Consider the following 18,858-nt stretch of genomic DNA (forward strand, 5'->3'; position numbering starts at 1 on the left):
ACTAAGGTGCGAATTTGTTACAAATGTGTAATATTTTCTCTCTGATTTTTAGGTCAGGTGCACCCAGGCAGCGCCCTAAAACCGTAACTTTTGTTGTGGAAGCTTTTCAAATTGTTCTTATCTACGTATTGTGCAGAAAGCTATTAAGCACTGCTCCAAATGAACTGCAATTGTCCGCTCGCATGCACTCATTCTGAGAATTGCTCCATATAACCCACCAATGAACGTGCCAACTCAAGGAGCATGCAAGCGGAAGAGCCCTGGGATGGCTTGTCACTCTTCACTGAGCAGATGATCTTCCAGAGGAAAATCTCCTTTGCAGCGGGATAAACTGCCATTTCCACCCAAACGCTCACCAGCGTCACTCACAGTTTCAGGATCGATAGGAATCGCTGCTTTCACACAGAAGGTTAGACCCACAGGGGAAAGCGAAAGGGATCGATTCCGAGGAGTCATCGGCTTACATTGGTAAATGAAAGCTGGATTTGCGTCTGTATCGAGCTGCGCACTGTGTGTGCACATTTTATAGATTGTCATGAGCATTGCGCGGTGCTAAATTTCCGAATATGTCTTAGATTTTGAAAGCGTCCCAAATCATTTTAATGAAGATCGTGATGTACGTTTATAGAAAGTCACATGCTACTATCAGTAACCCTTGTTTAATTCATCTTGTGCAAGAACTGAGGTGATAAAACAAAATTCTTTAGCAGTATTTAACATAATTAAGCATGCAGCCATGGGTGAAAATCTGCACAGTGATTGAAAATAATTCAGAGATAGCAACTGTTACATCCGGATGTATTTTTGTTGCCATTTCCAATGACTTTGAGCAATCCGAGCAGTGGCTAACATTGTCTGTTAACTGCGCACGAAATGGTGCATTTAAATGTGATATTAGCAGTGGTGGTCGAAAATAAAGGCCGGAGCTAACAAGCAGACAGATGGGCGGACAATGGGGAGATCAGCCTCACTGAGCTGATACGCATCAAATGAACAGTCCCTTGACTTCCCTCCCGTGCACAATGGAGACGGGGTGGTGGGGGTGGGGGGGGGGGAGTGGTCTGATTGTGGGGGAGATGTATGCACCCAGATTGCATCTACTTACTGAACATTTAGACCAGTCACTTTGACAATTTCTATCAGATCACCACCGGCAATTAGAGCAGCGCACGTAGCTTACACGTTTGAAGCTAATCTGCTAACATTACAACATAAGCAGCAAGTCTTACTCGCCCTGGCTATCTTTACCAATAGTGGCTGGTCAGTTGAAGGGGTGTGGGTATGTATTTAGATTGCTTCCAACAGTCTGAAGCACTCCTTTTCCGTGCACTGAAGATAATTACGTTGATCTTGGCGTCTTCATGTCAAATTGATTTTGCACGGGTGTCACTTTGGTATTGTGAAGTCGAAGACAGATTTGAATGAGCTGGAAGGGAAGGAGGGGGAAGAATGAAGAGTAAAATACGGTACCGTGCTTCTAAGTGTCAGTACACTCAGTAAGAGCCTGAGAAGTTACTTTGCATTGAGTGCCAGACAGCAGAGGCGCGAAGAGGGTTCAAAAGATCTGCTATGTGACAGAAAAAATGTTCACTCCACAATCCAATTGGTTCTAACTGAACATAAAACCAAAATAGTCTGCAAAACAAAACCGCCAAAGCTCATCTAAATTATCAAAATAGACTTTGTGTGTTTGTATTAATGTAAACACATATATCCTTGCTTTTCCACTGAATGGTGGACATATTCAAATGATTAGTTTCCGCGTCAATTAATCTGGGGGTCGAGCTCTTGACAAAGCTTTTGTTAAAATATTTGGAAAGTGCTTCGGTGATTAAGGATTGGGTCAGAATTGCCGTACCTTGTCGACACCGATTCGCCCGCGATAACACTCGTTCCAAGGAAGGCCAGATAAAATCATCGAGACTACAACCCTGCTAATAGAGATGAGAAACGACATCGGCACTCACGGTAAGCCGCTGGTACCATTAGGCCCCGGGAGGTCAAACTGGGCGGCCCATGCAATCGATGTCAGGAACAGTCTTATGCAGATTCTCAAGATGTTTTCTCTTCAAACAGTTGCATGATAAACGTATTTTGTTTCTGCCATTAATAGCCAAATGTTTCATTAAAATAGGCGATCTCATATTGATAGGCCTCGTTCACCTTTAAAACCGAGGTAGCTCACACACACATTCATATTATGTGCACTGTGAATGCATGTATTCACTTACCAATGCCACTTATTTAGAAGGTTGCATTAGAACATGTAAGGTATTTATGCTTATGTCTCTACGAGTCCCATAACGTTCTGAACGCAAGTTTAATTCCCAATACTGCTTTGCTCAAATGGTCTGGACTAAACTACTATTTATGTCTAAACTACTGTTTTGATTCATTGGCCATATAGAGTAACTATGCTGTCTCATCTTGTCTATCGCAGGTACATTATGGAACTGAGCCCCTTCTCAAAGGGACTGTGGGCAGGTGATAACAAATTTCTACATCATCTCTTCACTGACATATTAACCAGCGTGCATATCATTCGCGAGATTCCCGAGGACACGATCTTTGGACCCTGTATCCTTCAGAACACCTTTTATGACACTATAGCTTTCATTGCGTTGAAGTCTTCAGACAGGAGAAGCGTTCCGTACGTGTTCAGGGTAAGAAGCCTTCTCACGCAGGAACAGGCGCTGCTCTTAGAAGGTAGAGCTTAGAAATACCTCGGGAAGTACATGTCATAGACTCGTACGGAACGGGAAAGAGCCGTCGGTCCAACCAGTCCATGTCGAATACAATCCCAAGCTAAACTAGTCCCACCTGTCTACCCCTGGCCCATATTCCTCCAAACCTTTCCTATTCATGTACTTATCCAAATGTCTTTTAGACGTTGTAATTGTTCCCACATCCATCACTTCCTCAGGAATTCAGTCCACACGCGAACCACCCTCTGTGTAAAAAAATGCCCCCATGTCTTCCTTAAAATCTCCTTCCCCTCACCTTTAAAACGTGCTCCCTAGTCTTGAAAACCCCCATCCTAGGGAAAAGACAACTTAACTATATCCATTAATTCTATCTAGAACACCCACCATTTTGTAAATTTCTATCAGATCGCCTCTCAACCTTTAATGCTCCAGTGAAAATAGCCCCAGCTCATCCAGCCCGTCTTTGTAACTCAAACCTCCTATACCCGGCAACATCATGTCAATGGCAATTAGGGAAGTATCACATCCAAATCTAACCTCACCCCCCCACCCCCAACAAATTCGCAGCTCCTCTAAAGAAAAGCTTATGAGGAATTTTGTGAGCTGATGTGGAGGGAAGGAAACTGTAGAACATTTTACTTTTGTGAGAAACATAACGGACCATTCTCATTAGACGGTAAAATTGTGAAATTGCAGACAGGGATGTCAGAAGCGGTTGAAATGCATTTGACACTAAATTCAATATTTTACCAAAACTGGCGAATGATTTTTTTTTTAAAAGCCTCCATACACCATATAAGCAAGTCAACTTATTTAAGCCCTCCCTTTAACATTATTGTTTGCCCCATAGGTAGATGCCACAGCGATTAGCAGCACCACGGATGGTGTGTCCTGGTTGAAACTCGTGCAAGCGGCAAACAACTCAAAAGAACAGAACCTGGAGGCGTATCTGAAGAGTGGTCAGCTGTACTACCGCTCCACCAGGAGGATCAGCAAAGACGAGGAGCTGTTTGTATGGTACGACAGCGAGCTATCCACACTCCTCGGACTCACTGATATCAAAACTCGAGCTGACTCCAACAGTGAGTAACAACAGGTCCGGGGCAGCAGAACGTGAATCGTAAAATTAAAACAAACTGAAACGCGTTAGCACAATCCACCCCATTGGCTCAAACCGTGCTTGAAACTTGCTTCGAAATTCGGCCCCAAAAAGTGTCTAAACCTGACTGGCGCGTCGATTAGAAAAAAAAAGCAGCGCGGATGTTGGGAATCTGAAACAGAAACAGAAATTGCTGGAGAAACTCAGCAGGTCTGGTAACATCTGCGGAGAGAGAGAGAGAAAGAGGAGAATTAACGTTTCCGGACGTTCTCTCTCCACAGATGCTGCCGAACCTCCTGAGTTTCTCCAGCAATTTCAATTTTCCGACAGACGCCTGGTTGGTGGGTTACGTTTTAAATAAAAACTGATATTATTGCTTAAAACGGACAAAGCAAACTTCGACGAGATCGACCATCAGGTATGGGTAAGTTAATGGATTCAATTTTCTTTAAGGGTGAGAATGGGTCTCTCTGTGAAATCAAATTGAACCAACAGGGATAATGGGAACTGCAGATGCTGGAGATTCCAAGATAATAAAATGTGAGGCTGGATGAACACAGCAGGCCAAGCAGCATCTCAGTAGCTCAAAAGCTCTCTGATGAAGGGTCTAGGCCCGAAACGTCAGCTTTTGTGCTCCTGAGATGCTGCTTGGCCTGTCTTTTAACAGGGTCGCTTTCAAATAAATATAATTGGGTTAACAAGGCGAGGAGAGACCGGCGGCTCAGCGACTCATATTTCAGCCTTTAAATGGAAAGTCTTCACGACTCCAAAGCAAACGTTTTTTTGTCATCGCACTCCAGCAAGGTACCAAGGCAGCTTTGCCTTAAAAATAATTACAGGTGTAGAGCCGTTGGTTTGAGCAGTGTCCTTCTTTGCAGTGTTAATTCTGTCAACTCAACGTGTTGGAAGGTATACCCTGAGAAAGGCGATGAAAATGCCCTAACCCCACAAACTGCTAGGGGACTGCAGTGGTTCAAGAAGGCAGCTCCTTCCCACATTCTCGATCAATGCTGGCCCAGCTAGCGACGCTCTTGTCTCAGAAATGAATGAATAAAAAAAATTATAAATGCGTTCTGGCAGCCTCAGATAGGATCTCAGTAGACATAGCACATGGGCACAGCAAATAAATCGCCGAAGTTGGCATTAATGGGACAATGGAAAGCCCGGGGGAACGAGAATCCGTAGCATCATTGAGTTGAAGGGCCGAGTTAGCGCACAGCGTAACTCGGCTCTGCATCGTAACCTTCTCAGATCCTGTCTCCAGAATCTCACTATAACCTAAATAGATAGCAATCTCCGGTACCGTCACCCACGAGTAATAAATATTTTCACCCCTTTTCAGTTTTATTTTTACCGACCAGACTGCTGGAATCCAATCCCTGCGACGATTTCAAAGATTTTAATGTAAATGAAAGAGCTAAAGATTTAACTTTACCCATGTAAAATATCGTCGGGGTTTCGGAATATTATGGAGACAGTTTTCTGTTTAGTTTCAGCCAGTATCGTTCGTTAATTCCACCCGTCCCTTGTGAAGATGCGTTAGGGAGTAACATTGAGCTCAGAAAGATATCCAGAAATTGTGAACATCCTAAACCACAATAAGAGTTCTAAATTAAGTTTCATTTCTTAATAACATATGAGTTCCACATCGGAAAGGGAAAAGTGAATAGCTGTATATGTCTATCCAAAGTGGCACCTTTATTCATGGTTTATTTGACAGGATCCGTAACAATTCTGTCATTACATATCTGTCACAGTTGTCTGCATTCATTGTACAGGCTGGTTAGTTTGGGATCTGACATCTGGATTGAGGCTGTTTAACTTTCTGAATATTAGCGCCGTGTCGTTATTTCATTTTTTAAAATTAGACAAACCAGGTAAGGCAAAGTAAGTCTGGTTTTAGCATCAGACAGAATTCTGTCGTAATCAGCATCTTCCCAGTAGAGGGGGAAAAGGCACTGGTCTGAGGCGATTGGCAAAAGCAGCGACAGCGACAGAGGGAAAATGAATGGGCACACTGTGGTATGTGCTGAGTCGGGAGGCCCGATGTTCAGCCCATGTTGTCCGCGTGTGCGTGCACGAGGATAGATACAACCCGGGATTTCAAATAAAGCATTGTAACAATTCAGGGAGAGACAGGGATACGGAAACAGGGATATGGAAATAGACAGGAATATGGAAATAGACAGGGATACGGAAATAGGGATACAGAAATAGACAGGGATATGGAAATAGACAGGGATACGGAAATAGACAGGGATATGGAAATAGGGATACAGAAATAGACAGGGATATGGAAATAGACAGGGATACGGAAATAGGGATACAGAAATAGACAGGGATATGGAAATAGGGATACAGAAATAGACAGGGATATGGAAATAGACAGGGATACGGAAATAGGGATACAGAAATAGACAGGGATATGGAAATAGGGATACAGAAATAGACAGGGATATGGAAATAGACAGGGATACGGAAATAGGGATACAGAAATAGACAGGGATATGGAAATAGGGATACAGAAATAGACAGGGATATGGAAATAGACAGGGATACGGAAATAGGGATACAGAAATAGACAGGGATATGGAAATAGGGATACAGAAATAGACAGGGATATGGAAATAGAAAGGGATATGGAAATAGATAGGGATAAAGAACAGACATGGTTACAGAAGTGTGGGGGGACGATTTGAGCTGCTCTGGCAAAGGTCACCGTCCAACAGGCTGAATGGTCTCCTTCTGTGCTGTCACTATCCGCAGACCAATGTTTTGCGATCGCCTTGGTTTTGACAATCCTGCGCGCGGTTCTCAGTTCAGGATTGCAGGGAGAAGACACCCTGCCTTTTGTGGCGCTGTGTTCATACGCGACCGTCTTCCGCTCAGCAAATCATGTGTCAAGACCTCCCCGCCCTCATCCCCGACCCCAACAGAGACGAGGGCAGACCATCTCGCCTGAAATTCGGTGGAGTGCTGAGGGAGAGCTGCACTGCTGGAAGGTCCACTGTGTAGATGACACCGTAAGTTCAGGTCCCGTTAAACAATTGAAATATACCCTGCCTCGCCTACACGATTAGTGCTCAAACGGATTTGTGACACGACTTGGATGATTCAGTTAGTTTGCGAGTTTTGAGAAGATTTGTAGCTCAGGTTGAGGTTCTGGATGTGACTTTGGTCGCTGAGCTGGAAGGATAGTTTTCAGACGTTTCGTCACCATTCTAGGTAACATCATCAGTGAGCCTCCGGTGAAGCGCTGGTGTTATGTCCCCTTTCTATTTATCTGTTTAGGTTTCCGTGGGTTGGTGATGTCATTTCCTGTTCTTTTTCTCAGAGGATGGTAGATGGGCTCCAAATCAATGTGTTTGTTGATGGAGTTCTGGTTGGAATGCCATGTTTCTAGGAATTCTCGTGCGTGTCTCTGTTTGGCTTCTCCTAGGATGGAGGTGTTGTCCCAATCAAATTGGTGTCCTTCCTCATCTGTATGTAAGGATGCTAGTGAAAGTGGGTCATGTTGTTTTGTGGCTAGTTGATGATGTATCCTGGTGGTTAGCTTTCTGCCAGTTTGTCCAATGTAGTGTTTGTCACAGTTTTTGCAAGGTATTTCGTAGATGATGTTCGTTTTGCTTGTTGTCTGTATAGGGTCTTTTAAGTTCATTAGCTGCTGTTTTAGTGTGTTGGTGTGTTTGTGGGCTACCCTGATGCCAAGAGATCGGAGTAGTCTGGCAGTCATTTCGGAAATGTCTTTGATGTAGGCAAGAATGGTTATGGTTTCTGGGCCCGTTTTGTCTGTTTGTTTGGGTTTGTTGCTGAGGAAATCGGCGGACTGTGTTCATTGGGTACCCATTCTTTTTGAATACGCTGTATAGGTGATTTTCCTCTGCTCTGCGTAGTTCCTCTGTGCTGCAGTGTGTGGTGGCTCGTTGGAATAATGTTCTAATGCAGCTTCGTTTGTGGGTGTTGGGATGGTTGCTCCTGTAGTTCAGTATTTGGTCCGTATGTGTTGTTTTCCTGTAGACGCTGGTTTGAAGTTCCCCATTGGCTGTTCGCTCTACTGTGACAGCGAGGAATGGCAGTTTGTTGTTATTTTCCTCCTCTTTTGTGAATGTTATGCCAGTAAAGGTATTATTGATGGTCTTGAAGGTTTCCTCTAATTTGTTTTGTTTAGTGATGACAAAGGTGTCATCCACGTAGCGGACCCAAAGTTTGGGTTGGATGATTGGCAGAGCTGTTTGTTCGAGTCTCTGCATTACTGCCTCTGCTAAGAACCCTGATATCGGAGATCCCATGGGTGTACTGTTGGTTTGTCTGCAGATACTGCTTGCAGATAGGCTTGCAGATACCGACACTTACCAACAGGTGGCGATAGACCCGACCCCACAACTAGAGAACCGAATCACAGCCTTACTCAAAAAACTTCAAAAATCTGGAGAACTAAACAAGAGAGACTTCCAAAAATGAAACCAGATGGATCCAACACGCCACGCTTCTACAGACTACCAAAAATTCACAAACCAGGAGCCCCCCTCAGACCCATAGTGTCGCTACCTGGAACACCAACCTACAGATTAGCCAAGGAACTACACCAAAGACTAAACTAAAACACCTAGTGGAAGACTCCTGCCACTCCATTCGCTCCACCCAAGAATTCCTGAACACCATCAAAGACACCGAGACAGAAGTGGATGAAATAATGGTCTCCTTTGACGTAACAGCCCTGTTCACATCCATCAACATCAAACTGGCCAAAGAAACACTGACTACACTATTAGAAGAACCGAAGACACATACACCAGACACCACCAACCTCATCAGCAAGGACAACATCATCAAGCTAGTGGACCTATGCCTCACCACCCACTTCACTTTCAATAACAAAACCTACAGACAAACCAACGGTACACCCATGGGATCTCCGATATCAGGGTTCTTAGCAGAGGCAGTAATGCAGAGACTCGAACAAACAGCTCTGCCAATCATCCAACCCAAACTTTGGGTCCGCTACGTGGATGACACCTTTGTCATCACTAAACAAAACAAATTAGAGGAAACCTTCAAGACCATCAATAATACCCTTTACTGGCATCACATTCACAAAAGAGGAGGAAAACAACAACAAACTGCCATTCCTAGATATCACAGTAGAGCGAACAGCCAATGGGGAACTTCAAACCAGCGTCTACAGGAAAACAACACATACGGACCAAATACTGAACTACAGGAGCAACCATCCCAACACCCACAAACGAAGCTGCATTACAGCATTATTCCAAAGAGTCACCACACACTGCAGCACAGAGGAACTACGCAGAGCAGAGGAAAATCACCTATACAGCGTATTCAAAAAGAATGGGTACCCAATGAACACAGTCCGCCGATTCCTCAGCAACAAACCCAAACAAACAGACAAAACGGGCCCAGAAACCATAACCATTCTTGCCTACATCAAAGACATTTCCGAAATGACTGCCAGACTACTCGGACCCCTTGGCATCAGGGGAGCCCGCAAACCCACCAACACACTAAAACAGCAGCTAATGAACTTAAAATACCCTATAGAGATGACAAGCAAAACGAACATCATCTACAAAATACCCTGCAAGAACTGTGACAAACACTACATTGGACAAACAGGCAGAAAGCTAGCCACCAGGATACATGAACATCAACTAGCCACAAAACGACATGACCCACTATCACGAGTATCCTTACATAGAGATGAGGAAGGACACCACTTTGATTAGGACAACACATCCATCCTAGGACAAGCCAAACAGAGACATGCACGAGAATTCCTAGAAGCATGGCATTCCAACCGGAACTCCATCAACAAACATATTGATTTGGAGCCAATCTACCATCCTCTCAGGAAAAGAACAGGAAATGACATCACCAACGCAGGAAATGACATCACCAACCCAAGGAAACCTAAACAGATAAATAGAAAGGGGTCATAACACCAGTGCTTCGTGCGAGGCTCACTGATGATGTTCCCTAGAATGGTGACGAAACGGCTGAAAACTGACCTTCCAGCTCAGCGAGCAATCTCACATCCAGAATTCAGTTAGTTTGTTTGGGCCAGACTTATCTTGTGTGTTTCATGAAATGTTTACAACACGTGTTTTGTATAAGAGGAACATTTTCCTGAGGCCACCTCTCACTCCGAATTACAACCAAGAAAGTTCGTTGTAATGTTTAGTTTTTGTATTGACCAAAACAGGTTTTCTTTTTAAAAAGACACAATACATTAAGGTACTATGTTTCTGATTCTTTAAAAGAAGTCCTGAAACAGAGTCGACCAATTTATTCCAGGTGCCCAGAGCAATATTTATCTATGAGCAAACAATTTAAAAAATATATTTTCCAAACATCTTTTTTCGGATCAGCTGTTGCAATCCATTGCAACAGTAGCAATAACTCAATTAGCCGTAAAGTGATTTGAGGTCATGACAGGCGCTGTATTAATGAAAGTTTGGAGTTATGTGGCGCTCTGAGAGAACCTACCTCTGGGTTGGTATTTGCGGAATCCGTCTGCCCCAGAACTGTGTTTTCATTTAACCCGCTGGTGGGCATCGCTGGACGGGCCGGCATTTACTGCTTGTCCCTATTTGCCCCTTTAAGGGGCGGTGGTGAGCTGCCTTCTTCAACCGCTGCAGTCCATGCGCCTGGAGACTTTGTAAACAGGCATGCCAGACCATTTCGGAGTGCAGTTAAGAGTCAGCCACATTGCTGTAGGTCTAGAGTCACACGTAGGTCAGGCCTCTCATCCCCTTAAGGAGAAAGTCGGTGAACCTTGAGACTTTTTTTTAACAACAATGGGAACCATTAGGCCAGCCTTTAACTGGAGATTTTAGTTGCATTCAATCTTTAACCTTTACCGTGTGGAATTTGAACTTGTGTCCCCAAGGACATTGATAGAACGGTGATAATATCCATTTTCGATGCACCATAGAGGGCATCGGCTTACATCGCACCTTGGTGAGGCAACTGCTTTGCCCAAGGCAAGAAATTACAGAGTTGTGAACTGCAGCCTAGCCCATCCGTCTTCCTACCATTGACCCCATCTATAGTTCCTACTACCTGGGAGAAAGCAGCCGCGATAACTACAGGCCCCTGTTACCCTGGTTATACTCTCTTTCACCCTCTTCGAACGGGCAGAAGATACAAAAGTTTGAAAAGACGTGCCAGTAGATTCCAGAACAGCTGCTTCCCTGCTGTCATCAGACCTATGAACAGACTTCTCATATATTACAGTTGATCTTTCTCTGCACCTTCTCTGTAGCTGTAACACTATTCTGCATTCTGTCCTATTACCCTGATTTTCTTGTGTAAGGTTTGATCTGCCCGGATAGCAAGCAAAGCAATATTTTTCTCTGTATCTCAATAGAATCCCCATCGTGTGTAAGCATGCCATTTGGCCCATCAAGTCCACACCGCCCCTCCGAAGAGCATCCCACCCAGACCCATTCCCTGTCACCCCGCATTTCCCATGGCTAATCCACCTAATTTACACACCCCCCTAGACACAATGGGCAATTTAACACATGCTTTATTTTTCTCTGGATTCGCTGCTATGCACGCAGAGGGTAGGTTGCTCATTCACTTAATGTTTCTTGCGTTTAGCTTTTAGGTGCGTGGACTGTGATCAGGAACTGAAATATGAGAATCCATACTTGGCTCATGTCCGCTTCCTGTGTGGAAAAAGGAAAGACTGTCTGGCCTGGAGGGACTTGCATGCGCTCGGGACTGCTCCGGGCTCTCTACTGAAAGAGCCACAACGGATTACCGAGGATAGAGTCACGAACTTCCACAGGATCGCTCACGACCTGGAGCACTCGAAGCGAAAGCCTGGCGCCCAGGACGAGAGCCGGTCCCCAGGCGCCAGCAAAAGGAAACAAGACGGAGGGGAGGAGAATAAAATCCGCAAAACCGTTCTGTTGGAGAAGACGAACAATTTAGGCTGTGACCAGGGAGAGCAGCTTCCGAGAGAACAGTCAAGTGTCTGCCCGGCCCTCGCGGTCTCCATTTGGAGACTTCACTCAGACAAGTTCATGTTGAAGAAAGACTCAGCCGGGCATAACACCAGTGCTTTTACCGAGGTTCGGCGGCTCAGAGATAAGGTTAGAGCTGACAAAACCGAGGGCATTGTTAAAGAGAGCAGCCCTGACCTGACCAGGAAGGTCAGTCTAAGAACAGACGTGGTTCTCAGCTCCACAGGGAGCGCCTTCTCTTCAGTGTTACCTTCAAGTGCCCGCGAAGAACGGAAAAGTGCGTTTTGCCAACCCCAAAGGAGGACAGCTCTGGGTCCTTCAATGCTGGTAGCGCACGCCCTTCGCCCTCCTACAGAGTGCTCTCGGGATTTCCCAGATTCTATCCCTTCCAGCCCTCTCCCTGGCCACGCCAACCTGTTGGGATCCAAGCTTCTCAGTGCTGACCTTAGCGGCTCCCACATACTACACACCAGCGTGAGCACTCACAGCCCATTTCTCTACAGCACTGAGCTGTGGCCAAAGCCGGGGGGAGTACAGTTCCAGTCCACTTCCTCGCTGACCCTGCTACCGCCGTCCTATACCTCGTTCGCGGTGTCCGCTCAGAACTGGTGCGCCAAGTGTAACGCCTCCTTCCGAATGACATCCGACCTGGTGTTTCACATGAGGTCCCACCACAAAAAGGAGTACGCCACCGACTACCTGAGCCAGAGGCGCAGGGAGGACAAACTGACCTGCCCGATTTGTAACGAGTTCTTCAGGGAGCGCCATCACCTCTCGCGGCACATGACATCGCACAACTGAGATCCGATTCGGCATTGTAAGGAGTGAGGTTTATCATCCGTTTTTCTTTGGTCGGAGTTTAATTACAAACCGGCAAAGCCCCTTTCCAGGACAGATCAGACGACCTGACCGTTTCAAAGCTGGCGAACGAGCTGTCTTAACCTCCAAAATAATCTTGCAAAACGCATTTATTTAGAGCGGGCAACTGAATCCGGAATACAGACAACTATCAATGTAATCCAGGTTGCATTTGCAGAATAATACCTACAAATGAATGCACTTAATACAAAAGACCCCCGAAACAGTCGCTTTAAACACCGTTATGTACAGTAACACTTTCTGTTTTTAAGTACTGTGAACTTCTTGTAAGAGAAGATGCAGCTGGTAAAGCGACCTACAATTTTCATTTCTTCTCGGTTGGATAATTCCTTTTCAGAGTATACTGTATGTATCTGCAGTCCACTTGTTACAAATATGTGACCTTCATTCTTGTACTCCCATTCCCGTACAGTCTGACATTGTCCCAACAGCAGAGAGACGGCGGAAGATCAATTTTCACATCAGCCCTCTGAATTGTTAGGTGTGTGGCTGATCATCCGTTCGAACAGAGCCTGGTGGTTGGATTGAAATTGACATATAAACACTCAACCAATCACTCTTGAAAGTTGGTCTGTTTCCTGCAGCCTACCACTGCACCCTGATAGGGTTGAGGAAAGGTTGGGGGGTGCTTAAGTCAATGTTGTTTCACGTACAGCCAAGTGGAAGTCATGGTGCTGATGATTGGTTAACAGAAGCTGCAGGGCAAACAGTAAAGAAGGATGGAAGAGCTCAAATAATAATAGCCCGTTGTTATTAATAATATTATTATTAATTAATAATTTATATTAATTAATAAAGTTATTATTAATAATTATTAATAACGGGCTATTATATTTCTTTAAATTCAATACTTTTTCTGTCACCCAGAACAAGTCAAAGGCAGGAGGGAACAGAGGGGTATTCACCGAGTGAGTGCTCATTGAGGAAGTTTCACTTCAATTGATTGTCGTTCAGGATTCATTTTACAGGTGTTTGTATGTCGGACGAATCAGTGACAGTGAGACAGTAAGAAGTACCGATGCTGGAGTCAGAGATAACATAGTGTGGAGCTGGAGGAGCACAGCGGGTCAGGCAGCATTAGAGGAGCAGAAAAGCTGACGTTCCTTCAGAGAAAAAAAATCGGTGACAGTGACTGAGAGTGTCCATTCATATTAGCTGTTGCTTATTACATTCTGTGGATCTGAACTAGGAGGAACCCAGGTCAGCTGAACACGTCTCCTGATCAACTTTATCAACTTCCAGTTGCTACGAAATCCTTTTTGCTCCTCTCCGTTTCTCACCTGGAAGGACAGTAGTATCAGGTACATGGGAAGACTAATCGTGCAAGCTCTCCCACTGAGCTGACAGCGTCACAAACATGTTGAGGCGCGGTAGGACACCACCTCGCCTCTGAGCATGTGACTTGGTGCCAATATCCTGCCATTCTCCCAACAGCCTGCGCATTGCTCCTTATTAAGTAGTCATTTAATGCCCCTTGAATGCCTTGAAACTAAATATGTTGCCATTTCTTCACTATGGCCGGGTCAAAATCTTGGAACCCCCTCCCTGGCAGAGTTGATCCCACACCCCAAGGACTACAGCAAATCAAGAAGGCAGCTCACCACCACCCTCTCCAGCTGAGGGATGGGCAATACATGCTGGTTCAACCAACCACTTCTAAATATCATGAAGGGACAAATAAACCGGTCCAGAGAAAAGTGCAGTGGTTGCCCCACACAGTCACAAGTTGTTTCCTATAAATAAACAGAGTTCTGAGGAAGGGTCACTGGACCCGAAACGTTAAATCTGTTTCATTCCTCCACAGATGCTGCCAGACTTGCTGAGCTTTTCCAGCAACTTCTGTTTTTGTACAGTAATGGCTGAATTCATTAAATGACATTTATAAGGCGACTTTCACATCTAAAAAAAGCCATGAAGCCAGTTAGCTGCCTTTCAAATTAATCTGAGGCTGATGACCCTCAGCCTAAACTACCAGTCATTTGTCTTCCTCATGAGAGAACAGGCGATATCGTCTGGCAGGACTGTGGCGAGTTTACGTTTTAAAGTGTAGCCCCCGCACGTTACGTAAACAAACTTAATCCGAAGCTCATCTGCTTCATGGGGATGGAGAAATGTCAAGGCAGTGAGGTGAGCCAAGCTTATGCCGACACTAGTTTCCTGAACCAGGGTCAATTTGCACTCAGGTATGAGTCTCAGGATATGAGGTAGGCCATTTAGCGCTGAGATGAGGAGAAATATCTTCATCCAGAGAGTGGTGATCTGATAGAATTTTGTGAGCCACAAAACGTAGCTGAATTGAATGTTTTCATTGAATGAACATTGAAGTTCTGAGGAACGGTCACCGGCCCCGAAACGTTAACTCTTTTTTCCCCTCCATACATGCTGCTAGATCTGCTGAGCTTTTACAGCAATTTTGCTTTTGTTCCTGATTTACAGCATCCGCAGTTCTTTTGGTTCTTAATGAATGTTTTCAAGCGGGAGTTAAGACATAATTATTAGAATCAACGGGTATGGGTTGAAAAAGTGGGGACAAGGGACTAAATTGGATGATCGGCCACGATCATATCGAATGGCAGATCAGGCTTAAGGGGCCGAATGGCCTACCCCTGCTGCTGTTTTCTATGTTTCTCTGTAGAACCGGGTGGAGGGCACGGACAGCGATTTCAGAAAGTTGGTGCAACCCCTCAACACACACACACACACACACACACACACACACACACAATTCGCTGCCCGGCTGTCTTAGGGAAGGAGGATGGTTCCCAAAGTGGGCTGCAAGCTTTCCCCTCTGTCCCAGACCTCACTGATGCATGAGGAGGCTGCCTCATCAAAGCATAAAGATTTGCATTTGTGTAGCACCTTCCACCTACTCCCAATACGCACTCCCCCCCCCCCCCACAATCCATTGCAGCATTTGACACAGAGTCGCCGTTGTAGGGAAAACATCAACTCCCGTGCACTCAACAAGATCCCAAGAACGGCACTGTTAGGGATGGCTTATTTTAGTGTCGTTGGAGGGGCCGGTTATTGGGCCTGGGAGAGGACGAGCGGTAGAACTCCCAAATCCTTTACCCATGTTGGGGAAGCGGGCACCTCCAACAGTGCAGCACTCCCTCAGGGCTGCACTTACCTAAGCCACAGAGTCATAGGAATGCACAGCACGGAAGCAGACCCTTTGGCCCACCTCGTCCATGCCTGTCCTGAATTAATCTAGTCACATTTGCCAGCATTTGGCCCCCCGGAAACCCTTATTTACATACGCCTCCAGATACCTTTTAAATGTTGCAATTGTACCGGCCTCTACCACTTCCCCTGGAACTTTGTTCCCAAGTGCTGATTGTGTTGAAATTGTTTCCGTTAGGTGGGGAGACTAGGACTCGTGGGCGTAGCCTTAGAATTAGACAGGGTAAATTTAAAACGGAAATGAGGGCACATTTCTTCAGCCAGAGAGTGGTGGGCCTGTGGAATTCATTGCCACGGAGTGCAGTGGAAGCCGGGACGTTAGATGCCTTTAAGGCAGAGATCGACAAATTCTTGATCTCACATGGAATCAAGGGCTACGGGGCGAGTGCAGGGGAGTGGAGTTGAAATGCCCATCAGCCATGATTTAAATGGCGGAGTGGACTCGATGGGCCGAATGGCTTTACTTCCACTCCTATGTCTTATGCTCTTATGGTATTGTGAGTGGGCTTTGAGCTAGGAACCTGTAACCCAGTGGAGGGGACACTGACACAAACGAGTGTAACGTGCAGGCTGGTGTGGCCAGTAAACTCTGAAAAGAATGGTACAGGACATTGAGATTTACTGTCAGACTGTAGAGGCACTCATAGAATAGGCAAGAAGCATTTAAGAAACGTTCGCCGTCTATAATGATTCAAGACAACATTCAAGGGCACCTAGCATCAGTATCAAGAGATGCGTGTCCAAAGAGAGTTGTTCTCTACTATTTATTTTACTTGAATTCACCTGTAGCTCGATGCTCGGTGGGGTTATTGGAAGGTTCAGGAGGAGATAGAATCCTGGACACCTTCCCAAAAAAAAACGAGACGAATATAAACATGGTGATTGGATTATCTGGGTCCAGAATGCACAGGGGAGCAGCACTCCACATGTTGGAAATTGACCTTTTATTTAATTCAGTCGTGGGATGGGGGCATCGCTGGGCAGCATTTATTGCTCATCCCTAAGAATCACATTTCTGTGGGTCTGGAATCACAAGTAGGCCAGCCCAACTAAGGATGGCAGTTTCCTTCCCGAAAGGTCATTAGTGAAACAGAGGGGTTTCCCCGCAACAATCGACAAAGCTTCCTGGTCATCATTAGACTCTTAATTCCAGATATTTATGAGGTACAAATTCCATCTGCCATGATGGGAATCGAACCCGGTTCGTCAGAACTTTAACAACAAGGGGGAGAGCTGGATGAACACAGCAGGCCAAGCAGCATCAGAGGAGCAGGAAGGCTGATGTTTCGGGCCTAGATCCTTCTTCAGAAGCGTCAACCTTCCTGCTCCTCTGTTGCTGCTTGTCCTGCTGTGTTCATCCAGCTCTACACCTTGTTATGTCGGATTCTTCAGCATCTGCAGTTCCTATTATCCCCAGAACTTTATCTGAGTCTCCGGATTAACAGTCTAGCGATAAGACCAGTAAGTGGTTGCCTCCTCTGCAGGTCGTCTATTTTATTTCCAGAGCCGTAAAACTATCCATCATGCCTAAAGCAGTACTGATATCAAAACACAAGAGGTAAAATAGAACAAAGATATGCTGAAGTTAGAGATCACAAACAAAATTGCTGGAGGAACTCAGCAGATCTGGCAGCATTTGTGGAGAGTAAACAACGCTTTTTCATCAGGGTCCATGGACTGAAACGTTATTTAGTTCTGTTTTGCCACTCTAGAGGTTTCTGTCCAATCACAGTGAACAATCGGGTTGCAATGTCCATCAATATCCTCGTCCATGTTGGGCAAGCCGGAAACTCTTACCAAATGGGGGGAGAGAGCAACATTTCGAGTCGACGCTGCCTGCGCTGCTGAATGTCAGCAGGGACATTTTGCTGTCTTATTTTATATTTCCAGCACCGGCAGTTCTTTGTTTTATCTTATCTCCCAAATGGTTTCTCTGGGACATGATTGGCAAATTCAAGAAGTAACCATCCTGACAGGAGGGAAGTATTTTTAGCCAATCACAAAGGAGAGATTCACATCGACCAATGAGAAAGCCAAACATGACGCAATGTTTATGGTCTGGAAATCCATAACAAGCTGTACCGCATTTTCTCCCGCAGATTCTAGAGTAAACCAGGCTTCATGTTTACACTATGAATGATAACTGGTTGTAGGTAGCAAACTGTCGTTAGACATGTCAGTTATATGGTTGACTCCTGCAATTTTTTTCCTCTGATAAAATACAGGAAGCTATTTAAATTGAACTTTCTGTTTTCTGGGGAAAATTATATAATTAAAGCAGTTACTTTTACAATTTATTCCTTACTCCTCGTAATTACTTATTCAAAAACGGCAAAACTTCTGGGGTTTATCCCGCGTTTTTCCTCTGAAAGGGAAGTAGTATCTCAGTACAATGAGTTAAGGAAGAGTAAAGGCATGGCGGTGAGGTGGAAGTGAATGGTCTGAGAGATATAAATGCACACCACTGCAGCTCCACGCTTGCTGCCCTGTCTCTCGGCGACAGAGATAGAGCGAGAGATAGACGAGGACGTAGAGAGAGTGAGAGAGAAATACGGAGCGACAGAAATACAGATTGACAGATGGAGAGGGAGAGATAGAGAGAGACGTAGTGAGACAGACAGATACAGACAAAGAGATACAGGGAGTGATACGGACGGAGACAGAGAGGGAAAGATGGAGGAAGAGTTGGAGGGAGAAATATAGAGGCAGCGAGAGAGGCAGAGAGGGAGACATACATAGAGAGAGATAGAAGGAGACAAAGAGAGAGATACAGCTAGAGGGAGTGTTGTGAGAGAGGTAGAGGGAGCGACAGGCGTGTCTCCCTCCCGAAAGCTGGGACGAGTCACTTTGATTTGGTTCTGAAGGCACTGCTATTCCAGCTAGACCTTTCCTCTAATCAATCAGTTCAGAGATGTGACAATATGCCTCTTGGAGCAGGTGGGAAGTTGAATCCGGGCCTCCTGGACTGGAGTTAGCGCCATTCTTGGACTTGCTAAATTCA

At 45.3% G+C, this 18,858-nt stretch overlaps 1 protein-coding gene across 2 annotated transcripts; it reads left to right on the forward strand.

Moving 5' to 3' along the window:
• Window positions 1-1,140: 1,140 nt before the first annotated feature.
• On the forward strand, window positions 1,141-17,118 carry prdm8 (PR domain containing 8). 2 transcript variants are annotated; one of them, XM_048563233.2, is made up of 4 exons: window positions 1,141-1,968; window positions 2,441-2,663; window positions 3,556-3,787; window positions 11,428-17,118. In XM_048563233.2, the coding sequence occupies exons 2-4, from the start codon at window positions 2,448-2,450 to the stop codon at window positions 12,594-12,596; spliced, it is 1,617 nt and encodes a 538-aa protein (XP_048419190.1). In that variant the 5' UTR covers window positions 1,141-1,968; window positions 2,441-2,447; the 3' UTR covers window positions 12,597-17,118. The 2 variants fall into 2 exon arrangements, with proteins under 2 accessions (XP_048419190.1, XP_048419191.1); XM_048563234.2 differs by having other exon boundaries at window positions 1,141-1,279.
• The last annotated feature ends 1,740 nt before the right edge of the window (window positions 17,119-18,858 follow it).

This window comes from Stegostoma tigrinum, chromosome 37, assembly GCF_030684315.1.
Source record: "Stegostoma tigrinum isolate sSteTig4 chromosome 37, sSteTig4.hap1, whole genome shotgun sequence".
In the NCBI taxonomy this organism is placed as follows: Eukaryota; Metazoa; Chordata; class Chondrichthyes; order Orectolobiformes; family Stegostomatidae; genus Stegostoma; species Stegostoma tigrinum.